The following is a 19,132-nucleotide window of genomic DNA, read 5'->3' as shown; positions in this document are numbered from 1 at the left end:
CTGGAACATTTCTGAAGGGAAGTGGGAGGAGGCTGGTGCTCGGCCGTCTGGGTTGCAATTACACACTCACGTCCACTCCTGCACTCGGCTGGGTGTGACCTGAAGCGGCCTTACGCTACCAGGAGTTGGGCAACTTGACGACGACCCCTGGTGCTCGTATTTAACCAGCAAGGGTTCGGCCTCTGCGCCTCCTGGTGCGCTCAGGCGGGGACACTAAGCCACGCTAACCAGGGGTGGCCCTGGGCGAGGAGGCAGGTGCAGCCTCTCGGTGCCCTGTCCACAGCAGGGCAAGAGGACTGTGCAGTTGAGTTCCGTGGCTGCTCCTGACACCCTTCGTGTCCCAGGGCTGTGCGAGGTCAGGCCAAGAGAGGGACGCCTGTTTTAGCACTGCCCACCTGGTCACTTTTCCAGGAGACATCGGCAAGCGGGGACCCCTGATGTGGAGCCCCCTGTAAAGCAGGTGCCTGCCAGGGGTGTGCCACGGAGACCGCGGCGACACAGGAACGGACGCAAGGGCACGGGAGCTTGTCGTCATCCTTGGCACAGGGACAGGGCTGCTATCCTGGCTGGTCACGGGGATCCTCACCTGTGGGTCTTGATCAGGACGCATTCTCCTCCATCCTGAGGGTCCAGGTTGTAGATATAAAGGTGTCCATCGGATGATGCAACTAGCAGCCTCGGCAGTTTCTGGATCCTGTGAGCCACGTCAAACAGGAACTGCTTACTGCGAAGGTGGCTTACTGCGAAGGCGGCTAACACACACCGCCTCGCGCACCCCGGCTGCCGCCAGCTCCGCTCCTGCCGCCACGGGACTTAGCCACCAGGCCGGACTCTGGGCTTCCGGCTCTTCCCTGGCCTGCTGACCACATGGTCCACCCTCAGGGTCATTTGTTGTCTTTGAAAGTGATTGTGTGGACAAGACAACGTCATGTGTGCAGAGCCACTGGCCGCCAGCACAGGAGCCGAGCTACGCGCACACTCCCTTGGCGGGGGGCGGGGGCTCTGCCTTAACAGTGACAGGGGAGAAGGGTACAACTGGCTCACTGTCCTTGCCTCATGAGTTGTATGGCCTTTTTTAAACCTTCAACTTCTTTAATAAAACATCTGTTGGCACCGCAGGTGTCTGAACCTAGACAGTGGAACGCACATCTTTTTTACATAAAAATAGGAACTGTTATACCCAGAAGGTGAAAATTCTCTCACCTGCTCCCAGCTGCCCTGCAAGACTCCATGTTCAAATCACACAAGCAAACAAAATAACAACAGAAGCAGGGGGTGGGAATGGCGTTGTGGCATAGCAGGTTAAACCTTGCCTGTGACCCTGCATCCCTTTCGAGTGCCAGTCCCAGCTGCTCTGCGCCATATCCAGCTCCCTGCGAATGAATGTGCCTGGAAAAGCAGCAGAAGATGGCCCAGTGCTCGGGCCCCTGCCACTCATGCGGGAGACCCAAATGGAGCTCCTGGCTCTTGGCTTTTGCCTGCCCAGCCCCTGCTGTTGTAGCTATTTGGGGAGTGAACCAGTGAATGGAAGATCTCTGTCTCTCTCTATAACTCTGCCTTTCAAACAAATAAGTCCTAAAAAAGAAAAGAAAATAGCAGGGGTTGATTCTCCCCACCTCTTAGAGCATCTTCTTGCTTTGGGAAATTGCATTTACAAGAGTATGCGCTTGTGTCGCGTGGGTGACACCATACGTACGTGGAGAGGGTGCAGATGTTCCTCTGCCCCGAGAAGTTCAAGCGTCCGGTGGCAAAAGCCCTGTCCTGGTTCATCATGTCCGACACCTGGGCGGGGAGGTAGTTGGTGGCAGCCATGAACATCTTCCCCATGTAGCCGCTCCAGGTGGAAGGCTCTTCTGGCCGGCTAGGGGGCAAAGGCAGAGGCGACGATGGGATGGAGCTGCAGGCGCCGGCATCGAGCCAGTGATCTGCACGTCCAGACCTCATTAGCTGTGTTAACTGCAGCAGGGAGAAACTGTGCCTTCACGTAACGTCCTGCCCACAAGACAGATTATTCTGGCAATAACAAAAGAGCACCATGGGCCTGTTTGTCCTTTAGAAGAGTCATTGCAAAGCCATTAAAAGGTTCCCAGTGCTACTGCTTCCTTCCATTAAGAAGCCTCTATCTGATGATTAGTCTGATTTCTAGATTTCCAGGAGAGGACTGGGGTAGAGAATGAGATGGGGCCGATATCCGGACCCTGTCCTGGGCTCCTGGGAGAACAGGCAGATCCCAGGGTGAAGGCCCCTGGAGCCAGACTGGGTGGGAAGCAAAACCCCCGGGCAAGATATCTGGGGCAGTGTCTGATGACAGCCCTGGGGCCACTCGGGTACCCAGAGCTCATAATGGCCCAGATCATTCCCAGCAACCTGGCCGCCTCCTGCAGCCATCAAACTCCATCCCAAGGCCTCTGCCAGACAGAGGGGTGGCCGCTCTGTAGGGGAGGGACATCTCCTTCTCTGTGCTCCACACCACGGGCGGCATCCTGAGCATGGGGGCTCCCCCGCATGTTCCAGGGGCCCCAGCTTCGAGGCCGCTTGTCTATGGGACGAGAGCCTGGCGGGAGATGAGCACTGCAGCTCGGCAGCCTGGGGCTTCGCTCACTGCGGGCTCGGGACAGACCTCCCTGGCCCTTGGTGTTCTCCCGTGAAAGTGACCCTTCTGGACTTACTACCATCACTGAAGCCTGGTGAGTCACGCCCATGTGGGTGCCCTGGTGGCCTGGGCTGCAGTTGGGACTTACAAAGAGGAAGACCCTCCAGACCCTGCATCTGAGGTGCACACAGCCCAGATGTGTGACTAGGAAAGCAGCCAGCGTGGGTGTTGGGTGCAGAGCCTACAACCCATCTGGGAGAGCCTGCTTCATGTCCTAGCTCCTCTGCTGCTCATCCATCCTGGGAGGCAGATGATGGCTCAAGTCCTTGAGTCCCTGCTGCCCACATGGGAGACCAGGATTGAGTTCTGGGCTCCTGGCTTTAACCTGGCCCAGCTCTGACTGCTGTCGACATTTGGGGAGTGAACCAATAGATGGAAGATTCTCTCTCCCTGTCTCTCTCTGCCTTTTGGAGAGGAGGGGAGGGGAGGGGGGGGAGAGGAAGCGAGGGCAGCCTAGTGGTTGATGCACACTCCATGTGACTGGTATAGGCAGGAACTACCCCAGGGGGAGAGAGGAACAGGTGGGGGTCCTTAACCTCCTGGTTTCTGTGTCTCCTCATTGGGAAACTGGGGAGAACCCTGTTCGGGTTGCTGGGAACACTGAGCTCTTAGCATAGAGCCTGCCATGCGGCAAATGTGGTTTTGCAAGATGGGATCCCTGGGGCTGGAGGGATGGGGGCGGGGCTGGGGTGGTGGCCGCTGGGCTGTGCCACCAGGAGGGTGCGGAGGGCTGGGATTTCATTCCCAAGAGCAAAGAGACCAAAGTGTATGAAGAGCGCGTATCAAGTTCAAAGGAGCATTCTCAGAGGATCAATCCAGCAAGAAGATGGCTTGGTAAAAAGTGACCGGAAAAGTGAAGCCAGATCTAAGCATAACCAAGTCCCAGCTGTGGTGAAGGGTGGCGGCGGGTTGCAAGCCCCGTCACCCAGGACCCGTGAACACGTCACAGATGCGCTCAGAGTGTTCAGAATAACTCACTGCTCCTGGCCACCTGTGGCCACTGACAAACAGGAGGGCCAGGTGTGGGGAGGTCAACTCCCCATCCTCAGCACAGGAGACAAATGCAGGGGACAGGGCCGAGGCAGCCGCTTGGGGTCACACCGTTGGGCCGTTCTCTGACACGCCGATCTGCTACACTGGGTGTGTAGAAACTGAGAAGCGAGAGAAAAGTCTAGAATGCAGCCAGGCTTTCTGGGCAAATGTGCAGAGGAGGAAGACCTTCAGGGCAAACGATGAGTTTCAGACGCGGCTACCCAGGGATGGGAGCCGACAAGAAGCGTCCTGGGGAAGACTGAGCAGTGAAGAGACAGCAGCCCGTGTTCCAGATACCAGTGGGATGGGGTGGGGGTGGGGGGACAAGGTTTCCTGGAAAGGCCAAGCCAGTGCCAAAAACAGCAGCATCCAGCGCGTGGCTGCTGGTGCCCTGGAGGCTGGAGTGTCAGAAGGAGAGAGACAAGGCGTCTGGGCGCCGCCCCACACTCACTCTCAGAGTACACGCCCTCAACAACGCACGCTCGGCCACGCGTAACAGAAGCCGGTGCCATCTTGTATTACGTACGTGGAAAAAGCGTTTCTCTCGTGGAAGTCCTGCCACAGTGGGAGGCCTCTGTTGGCACCGCTGTGAAGCCCAGCCCAGGGGCGTGTACTTGGCACTGAGAGGCAGCGCCGAAGATGCCGAGTAGGGGTGAGAAGTGGTCTTTGCGTGGGGACTCTGGGCTTGCCGCCAGAGGCCATCTTTGAGACACTGAAATTCTCTGAACCTCAGTTCCGAAAACCTTGGCTATCAGATTCCTACTCTGCTGCCTTCTAGAAACAGCCTGGGCAGCCCAGGGGGCAGCGTGCGAAGGGCTCTCCCAATGCATGGGTGTCGTTACTCTACCCCTTGCTTTCAGAGCGTAACGGAGCAAATCACTAGAACTTCAGGTTTCAGTTTCCGAAAAGGACACCACAGAAGGGTGTGGAGAGGCACACAAGGTGCCTGAAGCCACCTGCCGTGCCCTAGACTCAGGATCTAGACTGCTGGCAACACTGCGCCACGGACGACGGCTGGGAGGGCGGAGAATCCTCCACGCTTCCCAGTGTGAACACGACCACGTGCTTAGGTGGTAGCTGGCCGTTCTAAACGAACCTCACGCACCCCAGCAGACAGGGTTCCTAGGAGCAGCCCCCGGATTCCGCACCCTGGTCCCTGGACCCTGCGCTTTCTCCCACGGGTGGCAGAAAAGGAAGGCAGAAGGCCAAGTGGGAGGAATGGCAGGTGTGGGAAGGAATCGGAGGCCCTGCTGGTGTGAAGGCTGCTCCCTGGGGGAGGGAGCGGTGGCCTCTAGCAGCTGAGAAAGGTCCCCAGCTGACAGCAGGGCCCCCACTGTCACATCCACAGGGCTCTGCCTTCTTGCCAAGGACAGGAAAGAGCTTGGAAAAGGACTCGGAGCCCCAGATGACCACGCGGCACCTCCATTTCAACCCTGGAAGAGGACTCAGCCACGCCATGGTAGGCTTTTGACCCAGAGAAGCGTGACATGGCGTCCAAAGCCATTTCATTGTGGCAGTTTGGTACCGCAGCCATGGGAGACACACACACACCCCCACTGGCTGCAACCTGACCACACTCTTCCTCACCAGAACCGGACTGAGTGTCTGGAAGCACCCAGAGGGGGCTGGCAATGGCGGTGACTGTGTGACTGTGCTGACAGGTGCACTGCCCAACAGGAGTGCTCACTGTCCGTGCACGCCAGGCACTGTGCTCCACACCCCAGTCAGGACACTCACCAGGCCCCCCCGGGCAGCCTGATGGGTATGCTATCACCGTGTCTGTTTCCTAGACACAACGTTTCCTCTGGGAATGCAGAGAGAGACTGGATTGTCTTCCTGGGGTTCAGATGGGAGGGTGGCCCCAGATTTTCTGCATGTTCTCCCGTAAGAGTTTCGTTACACCCCTCTGTGGTGAGGTGTGACGTGGAAGCCTCCTAGGGCATTCGGAAGAGAATGGGGTCTCGTGTGCCCGGGAACACCAGGGCTGACTCCTGGCTGGCGTGGCACTTGCCTGTTGGTGAGGTGTTCCAGCTTGAAGATGTGCACGGTCTCGGTGTTGCTGGAGGCACAGAGGAACTGCGAGTCCATGCTGAACACGAGAGAGCTGATTGTCACATACCTGCAAACACGGCCGTGCACGGCCCGGGAAGCCAGAAAAAGGAGGGTGACTGACCGCCTTCGCCTTCAAAGTGAGAGGATCAGATGTCTCTTGGGGAGCCTAGGAACTGAGATCCCTTCAACTGCGTGTTGTTCACGCTTAGGATGTAAGTGTCAGCCCACTTCGCCCAGGGCCACGGTCTGCCTTGGCCGGTGGGCGGGAACCTGCACCTTCCTGTCACCTTGGGAGTCGGCCGGCTGCCCCGAGCACTGACACGGCTGCAGACCCTGCAGCCAGGAGAGACCCCAGACATGGCCCTTTGTTTCCATGGAAGGAATCAGAAGCTGCTCTGGACCCCGACTCCCTGGCTCTCTCCTTTGTCCTGGGTGGGCCGCCCAGGCACACAGCAAGAAAGGACAAGAACCTCACGGCTGAACTCCGCGTTCCAACAGCACCTCTGCTCTCGGTACTAAGCCGTGAGCAGGCCTCGAGGCAAACGAGCTGAGAAAGGACAGTTACGCTTCCTCCAGGCCAGAGCAGGGGCAGGAGGGCACGGGGCGGCCTCTGGCCTCTCCCCAGGTGGCAGCGCGCTGCCTTCAGCTGGACTTCCACGGGGACTTTACCATGGCTTTGACGTGGGACACAGACCTTTTCATTCCTCTCCGAAACTCATAGAGCTTTTGCCCGTCAGGTACAGAGAACACGCGGATGACTGTGCCCTGGAAAAGAGAGCAGGTGACAGTCCCTCACCATCGGCGGCCTCACAGGGATGGGGCAGTGTTCAACAGGGAGCCATTTTTGTCTGTAGGAGGGGTCTTCAAAAAGTTCGTGGAAAATGCATATTATGAAAAAAACCATGCATGGATTTCAATTTTTTTTTCCTCCATAGTAAACAAACCTTCTAATTCATTTTTTATGAACTTTTTTCAGATACCCTTGTGTGTGTGCCATAAAAGCAATTCTTGGAATGTGTTTTACTTTTTTTTTTTTTTTTAATTTTATTTATTTGAGAGGCAGCGACAAAAAGAACTCCCATCTGCTGGTTCACTCCCCAAATACCCAAAATGCACAGGGCAGGGCTTGGGCCAAAGCCAGCAGCTGAGAACTCAGCCCAGGTCTCCCACATGGGTGGCAGGGACCCAACTACTTGAGCCATCACCACTGCCTCCCAGGGTCTGCATTAGCACGAGACTGGGCTCAGGTACCCAACCCAAGTACTCCGATACGGGATGCGGGCTCCTTCACCGCTAGGTTAACTGCCCACCCTGGAACATGTTTAAACTCTCTCCCCTCTCCCCCCACCTCTGCCCAAGGCTCTGTGAGTGTGTACACGTGTGAGCCTGTGTGTGTGTGTACATGCGCAAACTGCTCTGGCTTCCTGGAATACTCACGCTCTGCCTATCAAAATGCACCTGCTTTTCATGGCATTTGACATTCAACTTGATCATCTTCCTGACCATTCCAGTCACAAGAGGTGTCCCTCTCCAGCTAAAGAGCCCTGCCCTGTGTCTACGCCGCGGTTAGGAACAACGCAGCGTGTGCTGCGGGAAGGCATGCCTTCACGCTTCTCAGTGAGGCCTCACGCTGCCAGGCAGAGTCTTAGGTCTTCCAGAGCGCACGCCTTCAGTCTGCTGAATTCATACACGCACCAAAGGGACGGCAGCATGCAGGGACCAGAGATTCTCACTCTGCAACAGACTCCGAGCAGGCCCAGGGACTGGTCAGCCTGGGTGTCGTCAGTCTCAGCCCCTCCGCTCTCGGGGCACCCACGGGAGCCATCCTGCGAATTCCCAGGCAGGAGGCGGCCCCAGGAGGGCACTTACCTTTTCAGACGCGCTTGCGAGTTTCGAGCCGGAGGAGTTGAAGGTGATGGCGGCCAGCGTCCCCTCGTGGGCAGCAATGGTGCAGACAGTTTTCTGGTGGTGCGAAGGAAAAATGGACGTTGATGCTGGAATAGGGAAGATGAGTGTTCTGACCCTCTCCTCCGTCTTTTCTCCCTTATTTGCAGAGTTCGTTCTCTCTCTCTCTTCTCTCTCTCTCCCCTCCACTCCCACCAGACCATTTGCATAGAAGCTATATATCATTTACTAGTGTACTGAGGGTCAGGTTCAAGGCCACTCCATTTCTACCCCTTTTCCCTTCTTGGGAAGGTGCAAACCTAACTGTGTGCCCAGTGCAGGTGAGGCTGTCATGGGTGCTCCCTGGATCCTTTTTTTTTTTTTTCTTTAAGATTTACTTACTTGAAAGGGAGAACAGAGAGAAAGAAAGGCAGGGAGGGAGAGAAAGAGAGACGGAGACAGAGAGACCGAGATATCTTCCACCTGGTGGTTCACTCCCTAAAAGCCAGCGACAGCCAGGGCTAGGTCAGGCTGAAGCCAGGAGCCAGGAACTTCATCTGAGTCTCCCACATGGGTGGTGGGAGCCCAGGTACTTGTGCCATCATCCACGGTCTTCCCAGGAGCATTAGTCGGATCGGAAGTGGAGGCGACAGGACTTGAACCAGCTGTCTGATGGGGATGGCAGCGTCAAGAGTGGCTGCTTAACCTGCTGTGTCACAACATGGGCCCCTCCCTGCATGCACCTTAAGGGGACTTCCCCTAGCAACCCTGTCAGGCTCTGTGACGCCTGGGACCAGAGGGCAGGGCATGTGAACAGCTGCACACTGTTTCCTGTTGCGACACGGAGCGGTGTGGCACAATCATACGATCAGCCACCAGCTGGGCAGTGGTTTCTGTCCCGCTACTGAGGTCTGCTTTGGCCTGGCCATCTGCCTCGCCATGGTGCTGGCTGCTGGTAAACCGCGGGGCTCATATCACTACCTTCTCTTCCACACCCAACACAGGGGCCAGAGAACTCCCCCAGGGCTGCCTCTCCCTCCATGTCTCCCTCCACTGACCACACAGCTAGGGCACCTGGGCTGCCAGCTGGGACCACTGTTAACTTACCAAGGAGTTTCCATCATAAAGCACAATCTCGCCTGTGGTCAGGCTTCCGGGATAGGCCAAGTAGGAATTGGAATGGTTGATAGAGAGGGCACACAGACCTGGTGGAGAGCAAACAGCACAAGTCAACTTCCAAGGGGCACCTGGAAACAGTACAACTGCAGCGCCACCTACTGGTGAGGGGAACAAGGATTTTGTAGACATCACAGATTCTGTTGACTTTGGTTTTGTTTGTTTGTTTGTTTGTTTGTTTTTTGAGATATCGAGATATCTTGGGGACAGGACCCAAGTCTAAACACAGAATTTCTTTACCTTTCATATACACCTTATACACACAGCCTGAAGGCAATTTTGTACAATATGGTAAAAATTTTGTGCATGAAAAAAGTTTCATGGTGTGAAATTTTCCACTCATGGGGACTAAATCAGTGATTAGGGTTTTGAATTTTGGAGAATTTGGGCTTTTTGGATTAGGGGTGTTCTACTTGTATTACACGGGACTATTTGACTGGATTTTCATCTTCAAAGATAAATGCCACTTTTATCTTCGGCAAATCCATGAGCCTCACACTTTGGTCTTGTCTCCTGTTCTTGAGCCGTGTTTTGAAGGGTGAGAGAAGAGGACGCTAAGGTCCCCAGTGGCACCTCCCGAGCATGGGACTGATCCCCAGTGGCTCTGTGCCCTCTCTGTGAGCTGGCGCCTGGGTGACAAGAGCTGCATTTCCCTTCACTGCCGTTTTTTGCTAATGGAATATTAAAAACTCCCATGACCGAGTACTGCCGGCTGGGATGCCAATGTCACTCCAGTGTTATAAAGAACAAAACGCAAGCATGTGATGGCCAGAGCTGCAGTCTGGAAGGGTTCCTCTGACACACAGCTGCACACAGTCACATACATTTGGGAATGCTTTCATATGATACACACATTGCCTCTAGAAAAAGAAATACTTCCTACTAACACCAAGTCCTCAAAAGTCTGATTGCAGAATCTATCTTTTGCTCACTTACTGATCAGCCTCACCTGGGGCTATAGAGGCAGTTTGTTTAACCGATACACTGCTCATGTGTTTTCAAAGCTGTCGAGACACTGACCTTGACATCACGACCACCCCTCCCCACGTGAACACTGAACACCCATCCTGTTTCCCCAGGGGCCGTGTCCCACAGGGAGTCACACTGGTTTCCTGAACATCTTTAGAGGTGGTGGCGTATACACTGCTTTGCACACTTAAGGAGATGACTCGGGCATCTCAAGGAAGAGGAAGAGGAAGAGGATCGTCCGATCAGCGGAACTAACACGCCTGGCCATGCACCTCCGTTACCGTGACTCCCTTTCTCGTGCAGTTTTGCTAGCACTTCTTTCGGGAGCAGCGCCAGGAGGTCAGCACGTGTGTACAAACACTTGGCACCAACCCCACGTAGTTCTGTAGGGGCCACAGGTGCGTGGTGTGCTTGCTTGTTGACTGTTAGGCTAATCGAAGGCATCAATAAAGTCAGTTCAGAGGGAAACTGACTCCCAGTGCCACACTGGCCGCCTCCTCTCCACAGCCAGGCAGTAAGAATTTAGAACCTTAAAGAGGCTCTTCTTCACGTTCCCCCCAGGGTCCTCAAATAACAGCTGCTTCCCTTCCCGGTCTGTCCCCCTCTGGGGCTACGAGAGAACTGACTCATGACCGACACAAGTCTTTATGGGAAAGGCCGGCGCGTGTCGGTCCTTCTGCAGGTGCTTACATACACTTGGCTGGGGACTTTGGGTTGGAAGACCAGAGGAGCTGAGGACCTATGCAGAAACGGCCCATTTCTGAGCCGAATGTCCTGCTTTGATAACGGAATGAGGCACCGCCAGAGAAGTCTGTGTCTGCAGTTAAGGCGGCGGACCAAGCTACGTGAGGACATTTTGCACTTAAGATGCTTCCCCAGTATTCTGGAATTGTAAACAGACCATCAAACCACTGAGCCCGTACAAGCCAAGTTCATTTACAAAGGGGTTCAAGGTACGCGTGTCTGTGTCTGTGCGTGTAAGTCCCAACAGCACCGGAGTGAAGGATCTTCACAGCGATGGGTTAGCTTCCTAGAGAGGCGTGCATGACAGTAGCAAGTTCAAGGAATTCCACAGAAGCACAGCCTTCCCAGGACAAGAGCTTGGAGATCACCCAGCAGGGATACTATTTTAAATAAATAATTTACAGAAGGCGACATCCCAGTTACAAGTTAGCAAGTCACACGGATTCTTGCAAAAGTCTAAGAAAAGCTTTAGATCAGGCTGAACGGTACCTTCCCTAACCTGCTGCGGAAAGAGGGCAGGCAAACAAAAGGGGACACTTAGAGCTGGGACCTGGGTTCCGTTCCCTGCTGAGTCCGCGGCCAAGGCTGTGCTCTTATCATCTGCCACGCAGACTGCAGAGGGGGCTGAGCCCCAGCCCGGCACCTCTGCTGCATGTGCTGCCACTTCTGTAACGCCCTTGCCTGGGCAAGGCCAGTCCTGGCCTTGGCCCTAGAAAAGGCCACCCCCCCCCGCCCCCGTTCCCAGTGTTGCTCTGGAGCCCCAATCCTCCATCCCATCTGCGATCCTTCAAGTCCACCTGCAATGTTAGCAACAGCTGGGCAGGCAGAAGAGGGGATGGTAATCAGGAGATGGGGTTGGCTCGCGTGCTGGGTTCCCATGGGGGCAGAGGGGGCAAAGATGCTGGGACAGACAGTGTAGCTGTGGAGGGACTGGGTGCTGGGTGCAGAGTTCAGATCTCACAGACGCCGTGGGTAGTGAGTGACCACTGACGGTTTCTGAGCACGCAGGTTTTAAAAGGCCGCGTTACCACCACACTGGGATACACTTCATACCCGCTGGGGCGGCTGCACCCAAGCAGACAGGAAATAGTGTTGGCAAGGATACAGAGGAGCTGGACACCCCTGGCAGGAATGTAAAGTGGGGCAATGCTTTGGACGACGGCCTGGCAGTTCCTCAAAAGTGAAACACACGGGTGTTTTGCTGTGGTGCAGCGGGTTAAAGCCACAGCCTGCAGGGCCTGGCACCCCATATGGGATGGGCGCCAGTTCAAGTCCCAGCTGTGTCACTTCCAATCCAGCTCCCTGTTAATGCACCTGGGAAAGCAGAGGGGAAAGGCCAAGTCCTTGGGCTCCTACACCTACGTGGAAGACCCAGAAGAAGCTCCTGGCTCCTGGCTTCGGCCTGACCCAGCCCCAGCCATTGCGGTCACTTGGGGAGTGAAGCAGCAGATGGAAGATTCTCCCTCTCTCTCTGTCACTCTGCCTTTCAAATAAATATAAAATAAATCTTTAAAACAAAAAACAAAACAAGAAAAAGAGTGAGACACAGAGCAGTTAGGATCTAGAAATTCCACCCTGTGGATACGCCTAAGGGACACGGGAACTTACACCTACACAAAGACTTGTACGTGCAGCAGCTGAAGTGCCTGCCAGCCGATGGTGGACAGATGGAGTGTGGAGCACCCCTGACACAGATGCTGGTAACAGGAAGGAGTGAAATGCTGGTTGTGCTGCAACACGGATGAACCTAGAGACATTATGTTGAGCGGAAGGAGCCGGTCACAAACACCACATATTGTATGAGTCCACTGATACGAAATGTCCAGAATAAACCTACAGGGGCAGGAACTAGATCTGAGGTGGCCTAGGGCTGGTGATGGCTACGAGGTACACGGTTTCTTTTGGGGACTAATGAAAACAGAATCGCGATCATCACACAATTCTGTGAGTATCCTACAAGCCACCGCATTACACGCTTTAAATGGGTGAATGTAGTGGGTTGTGGATTATGTCTCAATAAGCTTTTTGTTTTTTAAGAGAAAAGGCAGTGTTATAGCATATTCAGGGGCCAGCAGCATGGCACAGTGGGCCAAGCCGCCGCTTGTGATGCATACATCCCATTATCAGAGTGCTGGTTCAAGTCCCGGCTGCTCTGCTTCTGATCCAGCTCCCTGCTAATGCACCTGGGAAAGCAGGAGAAGATGGCTCAGGGACATGGAACCCTGCCACCCACGTGGGAGACCCGGATGGAGCTCCTGGTGTCTGGTTTCAGTAGCCCCAGCTGGGCCAGTTCCAGCGTTGCAGCCATCTGGGGAGTACACCAGAGGGTGGAAGATTTCTCCCTGTCTCCCTCTCCCTCTCTCTGCCACTCTGCCTTTCAAATAAATAAATAAATAAGTAAACCATATCTATGTATATTTATCTTGCAGGGCAGGCTGAGGGCGTGGTCCGAGACCTGGCTCTACCACGTCCTGTGTGACTCTGGCTAAGTTGGGTGCAGCCCTTCCAGCCTGTTCCCCATGTGTGAAATGAAGGGCTGCAGTGACCGAGGGCTCTTCCCAGGCTAACACTCCAAGGTGCCAAGCCTTCATTTACTTGCTTCCTGCCTCTGAAAACATCAGGCACGTCTTCACGGCAGACGAGCTGGGAGGGCTGGGAGCAGGGGCCCCGACAGTTGCTTCTGCTCTCCTGCAGGGTTCTGTGTTAAAATATAAATATCTCTGCAAGGAAGAAAAGCTCAAGGTGTTTTTTGTTTTTTTTTGTTTTGTTTTGTTTTGTTTTGTTTTGTTTTTTTTAGCTGACCTTGAACTTTTGTAACACCTCATGTCCAGTTAGAAGATTCCAGATCCTAGCGAGAGAGGGCTGAAGAGGAGTGGCTGAGGCATGGACACTTATCTGACAGTGCGTCTCTGGGCTTGTATCTCTGCCAATCCATCTGAATTTAGTCAAGAAATCCTGCACACTGACCCTCACAGACCTCCTGAGAACCCCCAAAAATGCATAATGAGATCCCTCCCGTGTCCCCTGACACGAGTCTTGGAAAACTCCAGCTGGCTACATGGATGTGTCTTCCATCTTGGGAGGCACCCAAGGCAGGCCGGAAGGCTCAGGACCATTCCACCCTGCTTCTGTCTCTCTCACTGGGTTGCGTGAAGCCTTGTTTAGGAAAGAAATGGGAGTTTTCTTTGACATTATTTTTTAAAGAATGTTTATTTATTTTTTCTCCATTTGAAAGCAAGAGTGAGAGTGAGAGAGAAGCCAGGAGCTTCTTCCGGGTCTCCCGCATGGGTAGCAGGGACCCAAGCACGCGGGCCATCTTCTACTGCTTTCCCAGGCACATTCATTCTCAGGGAGCTGGATTGGAAGTGGGGCAGCTGGGACTGGAACGGGCACTTGAAAGGGATGCAAGGTCACAGGCAAGGTTTAACCTGCTATGCCACAACGCCGGTCCCACCCCCTGATTCTGTTGTTATTTTGTTTGCTTGTGTGATTTGAACATGGAGTCTTGCAGGGCAGCTGGGAGCAGCTGAGAGAATTTTCACCTTCTGGCTATAACAGTTCCTATTTTTATGTAAAAAGATGTGCGTTCCACTGTCTAGGTTCAGACACCTGCGGTGCCAACAGATGTTTTATTAAAGAAGTTGAAGGTTTAAAAAAGGCCATACAACTCATGAGGCAAGGACAGTGAGCCAGTTGTACCTTCTCCCCCGTCACTGTTAAGGCATTGGCCCCTCCCCTCCCCACCCCCCGCCCCCCGCCAAGGGAGTGTGCCGCGTAGCTCAGCTCCTGTGCTGGCGGCCAGTGGCGTCTGCATACATCTTGTTGTCTCGTCCACACAATCACGTTCAAAGACAACAGATGACCCCAAGAGTGGACCAGGAGGTCAGCAGGCCAGGGAGGAGCCGGAAGCCCAGACTGCAGCTTTCTGCCACTGTGCACTTGGGAGGCAGCAGGGACGGCTTAAGCAGTTAGGACCCTGCCACCCGCATGGGAGCCCAGCGTTAAGTTCGGGGCTCCTGGTTTCAGTCTGACCCAGCTCTGGCTGTTGCCATCACTTGGGGAGTGAACCAGTGGGTGGAAGATCTCTAGCTCTGTCTCTCTGACTTTCAGAAACATAACGTTAAAAATGTCAAGGTAGAAGCACTTCCTTGGTGTTCCGTAGAGAGCGGTCAAGTTCTCTGGGGGCCGGTGCTGTGGGTGCCAGCTCGTGTCCCGGCTTTCCTCTTTGGATCTGTCTCTCTGCTTGTGGCCTGGGAAAGCAGTGGAAGATGGCCCGGGGTTCTTGGACCCCTGCACCTATGTGGGGAAGCCCAGAAGAAGCTCCTGGCTCCTGGCTTCGAAATGGTCCAGCTCTGGCTGCTGCAGCCATTTGGGGAATGAACCAGCAGATGGAAGACCTCTCTCTCTGTCTCTCCTCCTCTCTGTAACTGCACCTCTCAAAAAAAAAAAAAAAAAAAAAAAGACCGTGATGCTAGAGAAAACAGACAGTTCTGCAGCTGGCAGCACCTTCAGGCAGCGCTCGCCCCTTGGCTGCTCACGGCGCAGACTGCTGCTGGCAGGAAGCTCACCGCCAGGCCTGTCTGGCCAAACTCGTCACAGGAAATGGCCCGCAATGTCTGACACAACAGGAACAGCCGTGACACAAGCACAGGCGGAGGGAAGGAAACGGACACCACACACATGCCGGCGGGGACCCGCAGCAGAACTCCAGGTTCCCGCTCATCTGGAGCTCTCAAGGTAGAGGTGCATTCGGAATCTGTGTGCCAAGAAAGCGGATGGCCCGAGTGATGCTGTCTGCCTGCGTCCCTGGTCTGGGTGCAAAAAATCGAGAGCCAGGGTTTACACCAGGTGTATTTGGTTCAGAAGAGAGTGAGAACCAGTGAGACGATCCCGGCCTCTGAGAATCAGAGTTCTCTGAGGTCACTGAAACCCAGCGTTGACCTCTGTGGGCTGCACCAGGGCACGAGGGGCCGCCCAGTGGGTCTGGCTCGCCGCCCGGCTCTGGGACCTCAGCTAACCGCCCGTGACAACTCCGTGGGCTGAGAACGCGTGATCACCTGCACGTGACCGAAGCGGAAAGCAAGCTCAGCGGAAGTCACGGCGATCGTAGGTGTGAGGGTGTAACGTTGTCAGCCCTCAGCAGAGGACATCCGAGAGCTGAGGGGACACCTGGGCCGGGCAGCCCCGGCCTGCAGGAGGAAGGGCCCCGTCCGTCTCCTGCCCCCAGGATTCTCGGATGTTTACCTGTGGCTGAGAAAGTCTTCCCAAGCTGCTCCTTGTCCCTTTTACCAACGTGACACACAACAGCACCATGCATCCAAACCTCATATTCTCCCTGGTTAAGCTGCAAACGTGAGGCAACCGGTGGCTTTGCTGAGCGGGAGAAATACCATATTCTGCAAGGAGAGCAGTCTCTGTCCCGAAGAAGCTGGGCCAGGCCGAGTGTGCGACAGGTGTGCGTGCTAACCCCAGCCTCTGCCCCACTCCCGTCTCTGCAGAAGCTGGGGGCTGGGGCAGCTTTTAGCTCTGTGCAGGCGCCGCCGTCCCTCCCACATCCACGAAGGCCCAGCTCAGGCTCACCCCTCTGGCAAGTGCTGTCCAGACCCAGGTCCTCCTATCAGAAGGGTATATCGTGGGGCCAGCGCTGTGGTACAGCGGGTTAAAGCCCCAGACTGCAGCGCCCACATCTCATAGAGGGTGCCAGTATGCGTCCCAGCTGCTCCACTTTGGATTCAGCTCCCTGCTGATGCACCTGGGAAAGCAGCTGAGGATGGCTCAAGTCCTTGGGCCCCTGCACCCATGTGGGAGACCCAGAAGAAGCTCTTGGCTCCAGATTGGCTCAGCCCTGGCCTTTGCAGCCATCCGGGGAGCAGATGGAAGACCTCTCTCTCTCTCTGTCTTTACCTCTCCTTGTAACTCTTTCAAATAAATAAAATAAACCTTAAAAAAAAAAAAAAAGAAGGGCACATCTTCTCTGTGACCATTGCACCCCCAGGTAAACACAAGTCCCACCCCTACCAAAGGCTGCTAGAGCGCCTGTCTCCAACAATCGCACAGCGATTCCTGGGGTGTGCCGCACTCATGGACATCTGCAATAAAGGCTTTTCCAGGACTACCTCCCAGGATTCCACAGAGGCCCAGGTGGCTGACCTTCTGCAACACTGGTGTCAGCGGCCAGGGTCATCACCGTACGCGAGGAGGACCAGAGAGCACAGGAGACAGTCCCCGCGGGGCAGGCCTTGCACTGGTCACTTCCACAAACACTGCCAATCCTCTGGGTTAGGTGTTGTAAACCCATTTTCCAGGGAAGGAAACTAAAGCTCCACAAGTCTAGGCCACTTGGGTGGGGCTGCACAGATCTTCAAACACAGAGGAAAGTCAAGTCATTAAGGAACTCCGGTAAACAGATTCAGGCATTTAATGATTCTAAATTACAGAGCAGGCACTAGCTTGGTGGGGAAGGTGCCTGCATCCCACATCAAATGCCTGGCTTTCTGCTGATGCAGCCCCCGGGAGGCAGTAGTGATGGCTAAAATAATTAGCTAAAATAATTCCTGTCACCCATGGGAGAGACCTGGGTTGTGTTTCCAGCTCCCAGCTTCAGCCCTTACCCAGCCCTGACCGCTGTGGTCATTTGGGGAGAGAACCAGCAGATGAGAGCTCTCTCCTTTTCTTTTTCTCTTTAATAAATAAATAAAATTTGTAAAAAAAAAATGGGAATGGATGTTTGGCACATTGGTTAAGATCCAGCTTCAGGTGCCTGCATCCCATACCAGAGTGCCTGGGTTCCAGTCCCAGCTCCACTCCCCATTCCAGCTTCCTGTTAATGCACACAGCAGGTAAGGACTCAAGTACTTGGGTCTCTGCCATCCACATGGGAGACACGGATTGAGTGCCCAGCTCATGGGCGTATCTCTCTCTCCTGCCTAAATATGTAAAATAAATTTTTAAGTTTTAATGTTTCTAAAACAGAATACAATGTACACTGTTAACCTAATCATTGGATACACCCATGGTTTCAGTGTGCTGACTCCCTACCCTCCCACACAATGCAGAAATTCCTTCTCCTTTACTTCTAGCTCAATGAAGTCACAAAATATCACCGTCTATTTCAATCTAAGAAATGCACATGATTCCCATTAAATCATTTTTTAAATTTTCATCTACCTGAAAGAGCAACAGTGAGAGACAGAGAGAGAAACAGAGCAAGAGGGGTCTTCCACCCTCGGGTTCATTCCCTGACCGTCCACAGCAGTCAGGGCTGGGCCAGGTCAAAGCCAGAAACCCGGAACTCCATGTGGGTTGCCCATGTGGGTGTGGTCCAAGCACTTGTGCCATCACCTGCTGCCTCCCAGGATTCAGCAGCAGGAAGCTGGACTGGAGGTGGGGCAGCCAGAACCAGAACTGGGGCTCCTGTGTGGCATGCAGGCATTGCTAGTGGCGGCCTAACCCTCTGCACAAGGTCAGCCCCAGATGACTCCCATTGTTAAACACTGGAGATACGGTCAGCGGTGCTGAGTCCTGAGAATTTAGTAAAGTCAGTGCTCTGGCTCATCGCCAAGTGCAGAGATCTGTTTGTAACGTAGCAGAACGCATGCTTCGTGGTTCAGGTTGTCTTTCTCTCAGCCCTCCAGACACACCAAGTCAAGACTTGCTTCTAATTACTACACCTACTCCACACTCAGCAAGCTCAGAAAAAGAACTGGGGGTAAACAGCTTTCAACATCAGAAGCCTGCCATCTCCTCCGAGTCTACCTTACGAGCCTCAACGCATCCGCGGACACAGGGCCCAGGGACGGGTCCTCACGCTGCCTGGGCCTCCTGCAGGACGCACACGGCAACACAGTTTGGCTCTGCCTCCATTACAACAAAGCCTCAAGCTGCGCACCACTAAGACTCCTCAAGGGTAAACACAGCTTGGGGAAGGAGCACCGGGCGGTGCGGTTCGGTTCAGGACTTGGGGCCTGCTGTTTGGCGCTCACCTGTTGGGTTTGCAGGAATATCCAGGAGGGTCTTGAGCAGCTTCATGTCTTTAATGTTGTGAATGTAAATGGATTCCTCCAGGCAAACCAGCAGCCTCTGCAATCACACAGACGTGTCAGTCTACGGCACCGACTCCTGAGAGGGACCCACGAGATCCGAGTCCCTCCTCTCCCACGCGAGTCCTGACTCGATTCTAAAGGAGAAGGAGCTTTGAGGATGCATACTGAGGGTTACGGTTACGCACAGACATGCACACCCTTAGCATTACCTGCCTGAACAGAAGCTTAACATAGAAGATCTTCAAAGACATTTTATTTAGAAATCGAGATTTCTCCTTCTCTCTCTCTCCCTAGTTTTTTGGACTACCTTTTTCTTCTAAAACAGAATTCCCAACACGGACAGACCAGACTCCCTTTGCAGCATAAGCCAGCGCCTGCCCTGGGTCCTCTGTCCTACGGCTGCCTGGGGCTCAGCTCCTCCTGCTGGTGTGTCCCCCCCCCTTCCCCACCAGTGCCCTCAGACCCTTCTCTTCTTTCTCAGATGGAACTTCAAGTTCAGAGCCTCTTCCCCAAGGCAGTGCTTTCTGCCTGTGGAATACCGGTGGCAGGGTCAGTGTGGGGGGCTGCACGGCCCATTGCA

The 19,132-nt window shown here is 54.4% G+C and overlaps 1 protein-coding gene across 3 annotated transcripts in view; it reads right to left on the bottom strand.

Moving 5' to 3' along the window:
• Positions 1 to 19,132, bottom strand: part of WIPI1 (WD repeat domain, phosphoinositide interacting 1) — a 39,024-nt gene that overhangs the window by 3,567 nt on the left and 16,325 nt on the right. For all 3 annotated transcript variants that reach the window (XM_070060406.2, XM_089318216.1, XM_089318215.1), the window contains 7 exons: positions 18,493 to 18,589; positions 8,729 to 8,826; positions 7,607 to 7,699; positions 6,432 to 6,502; positions 5,697 to 5,804; positions 1,697 to 1,861; positions 587 to 694 (listed from right to left, as the gene is read on the bottom strand). In XM_070060406.2, the coding sequence (XP_069916507.1) occupies positions 587 to 694; positions 1,697 to 1,861; positions 5,697 to 5,804; positions 6,432 to 6,502; positions 7,607 to 7,699; positions 8,729 to 8,826; positions 18,493 to 18,589 (740 nt within the window). The remainder of the gene's footprint in view (positions 1 to 586; positions 695 to 1,696; positions 1,862 to 5,696; positions 5,805 to 6,431; positions 6,503 to 7,606; positions 7,700 to 8,728; positions 8,827 to 18,492; positions 18,590 to 19,132) is intronic.

The sequence above is a fragment of the Oryctolagus cuniculus genome, chromosome 17 (genome assembly GCF_051225735.1).
Source record: "Oryctolagus cuniculus isolate XC-2025 breed Fujian yellow rabbit chromosome 17, ASM5122573v1, whole genome shotgun sequence".
Classification (NCBI taxonomy): Eukaryota; Metazoa; Chordata; class Mammalia; order Lagomorpha; family Leporidae; genus Oryctolagus; species Oryctolagus cuniculus.
The sequence above is the reverse complement of the archived record's forward strand: the minus strand, read 5'-3'. Positions and strand labels throughout refer to the sequence as shown.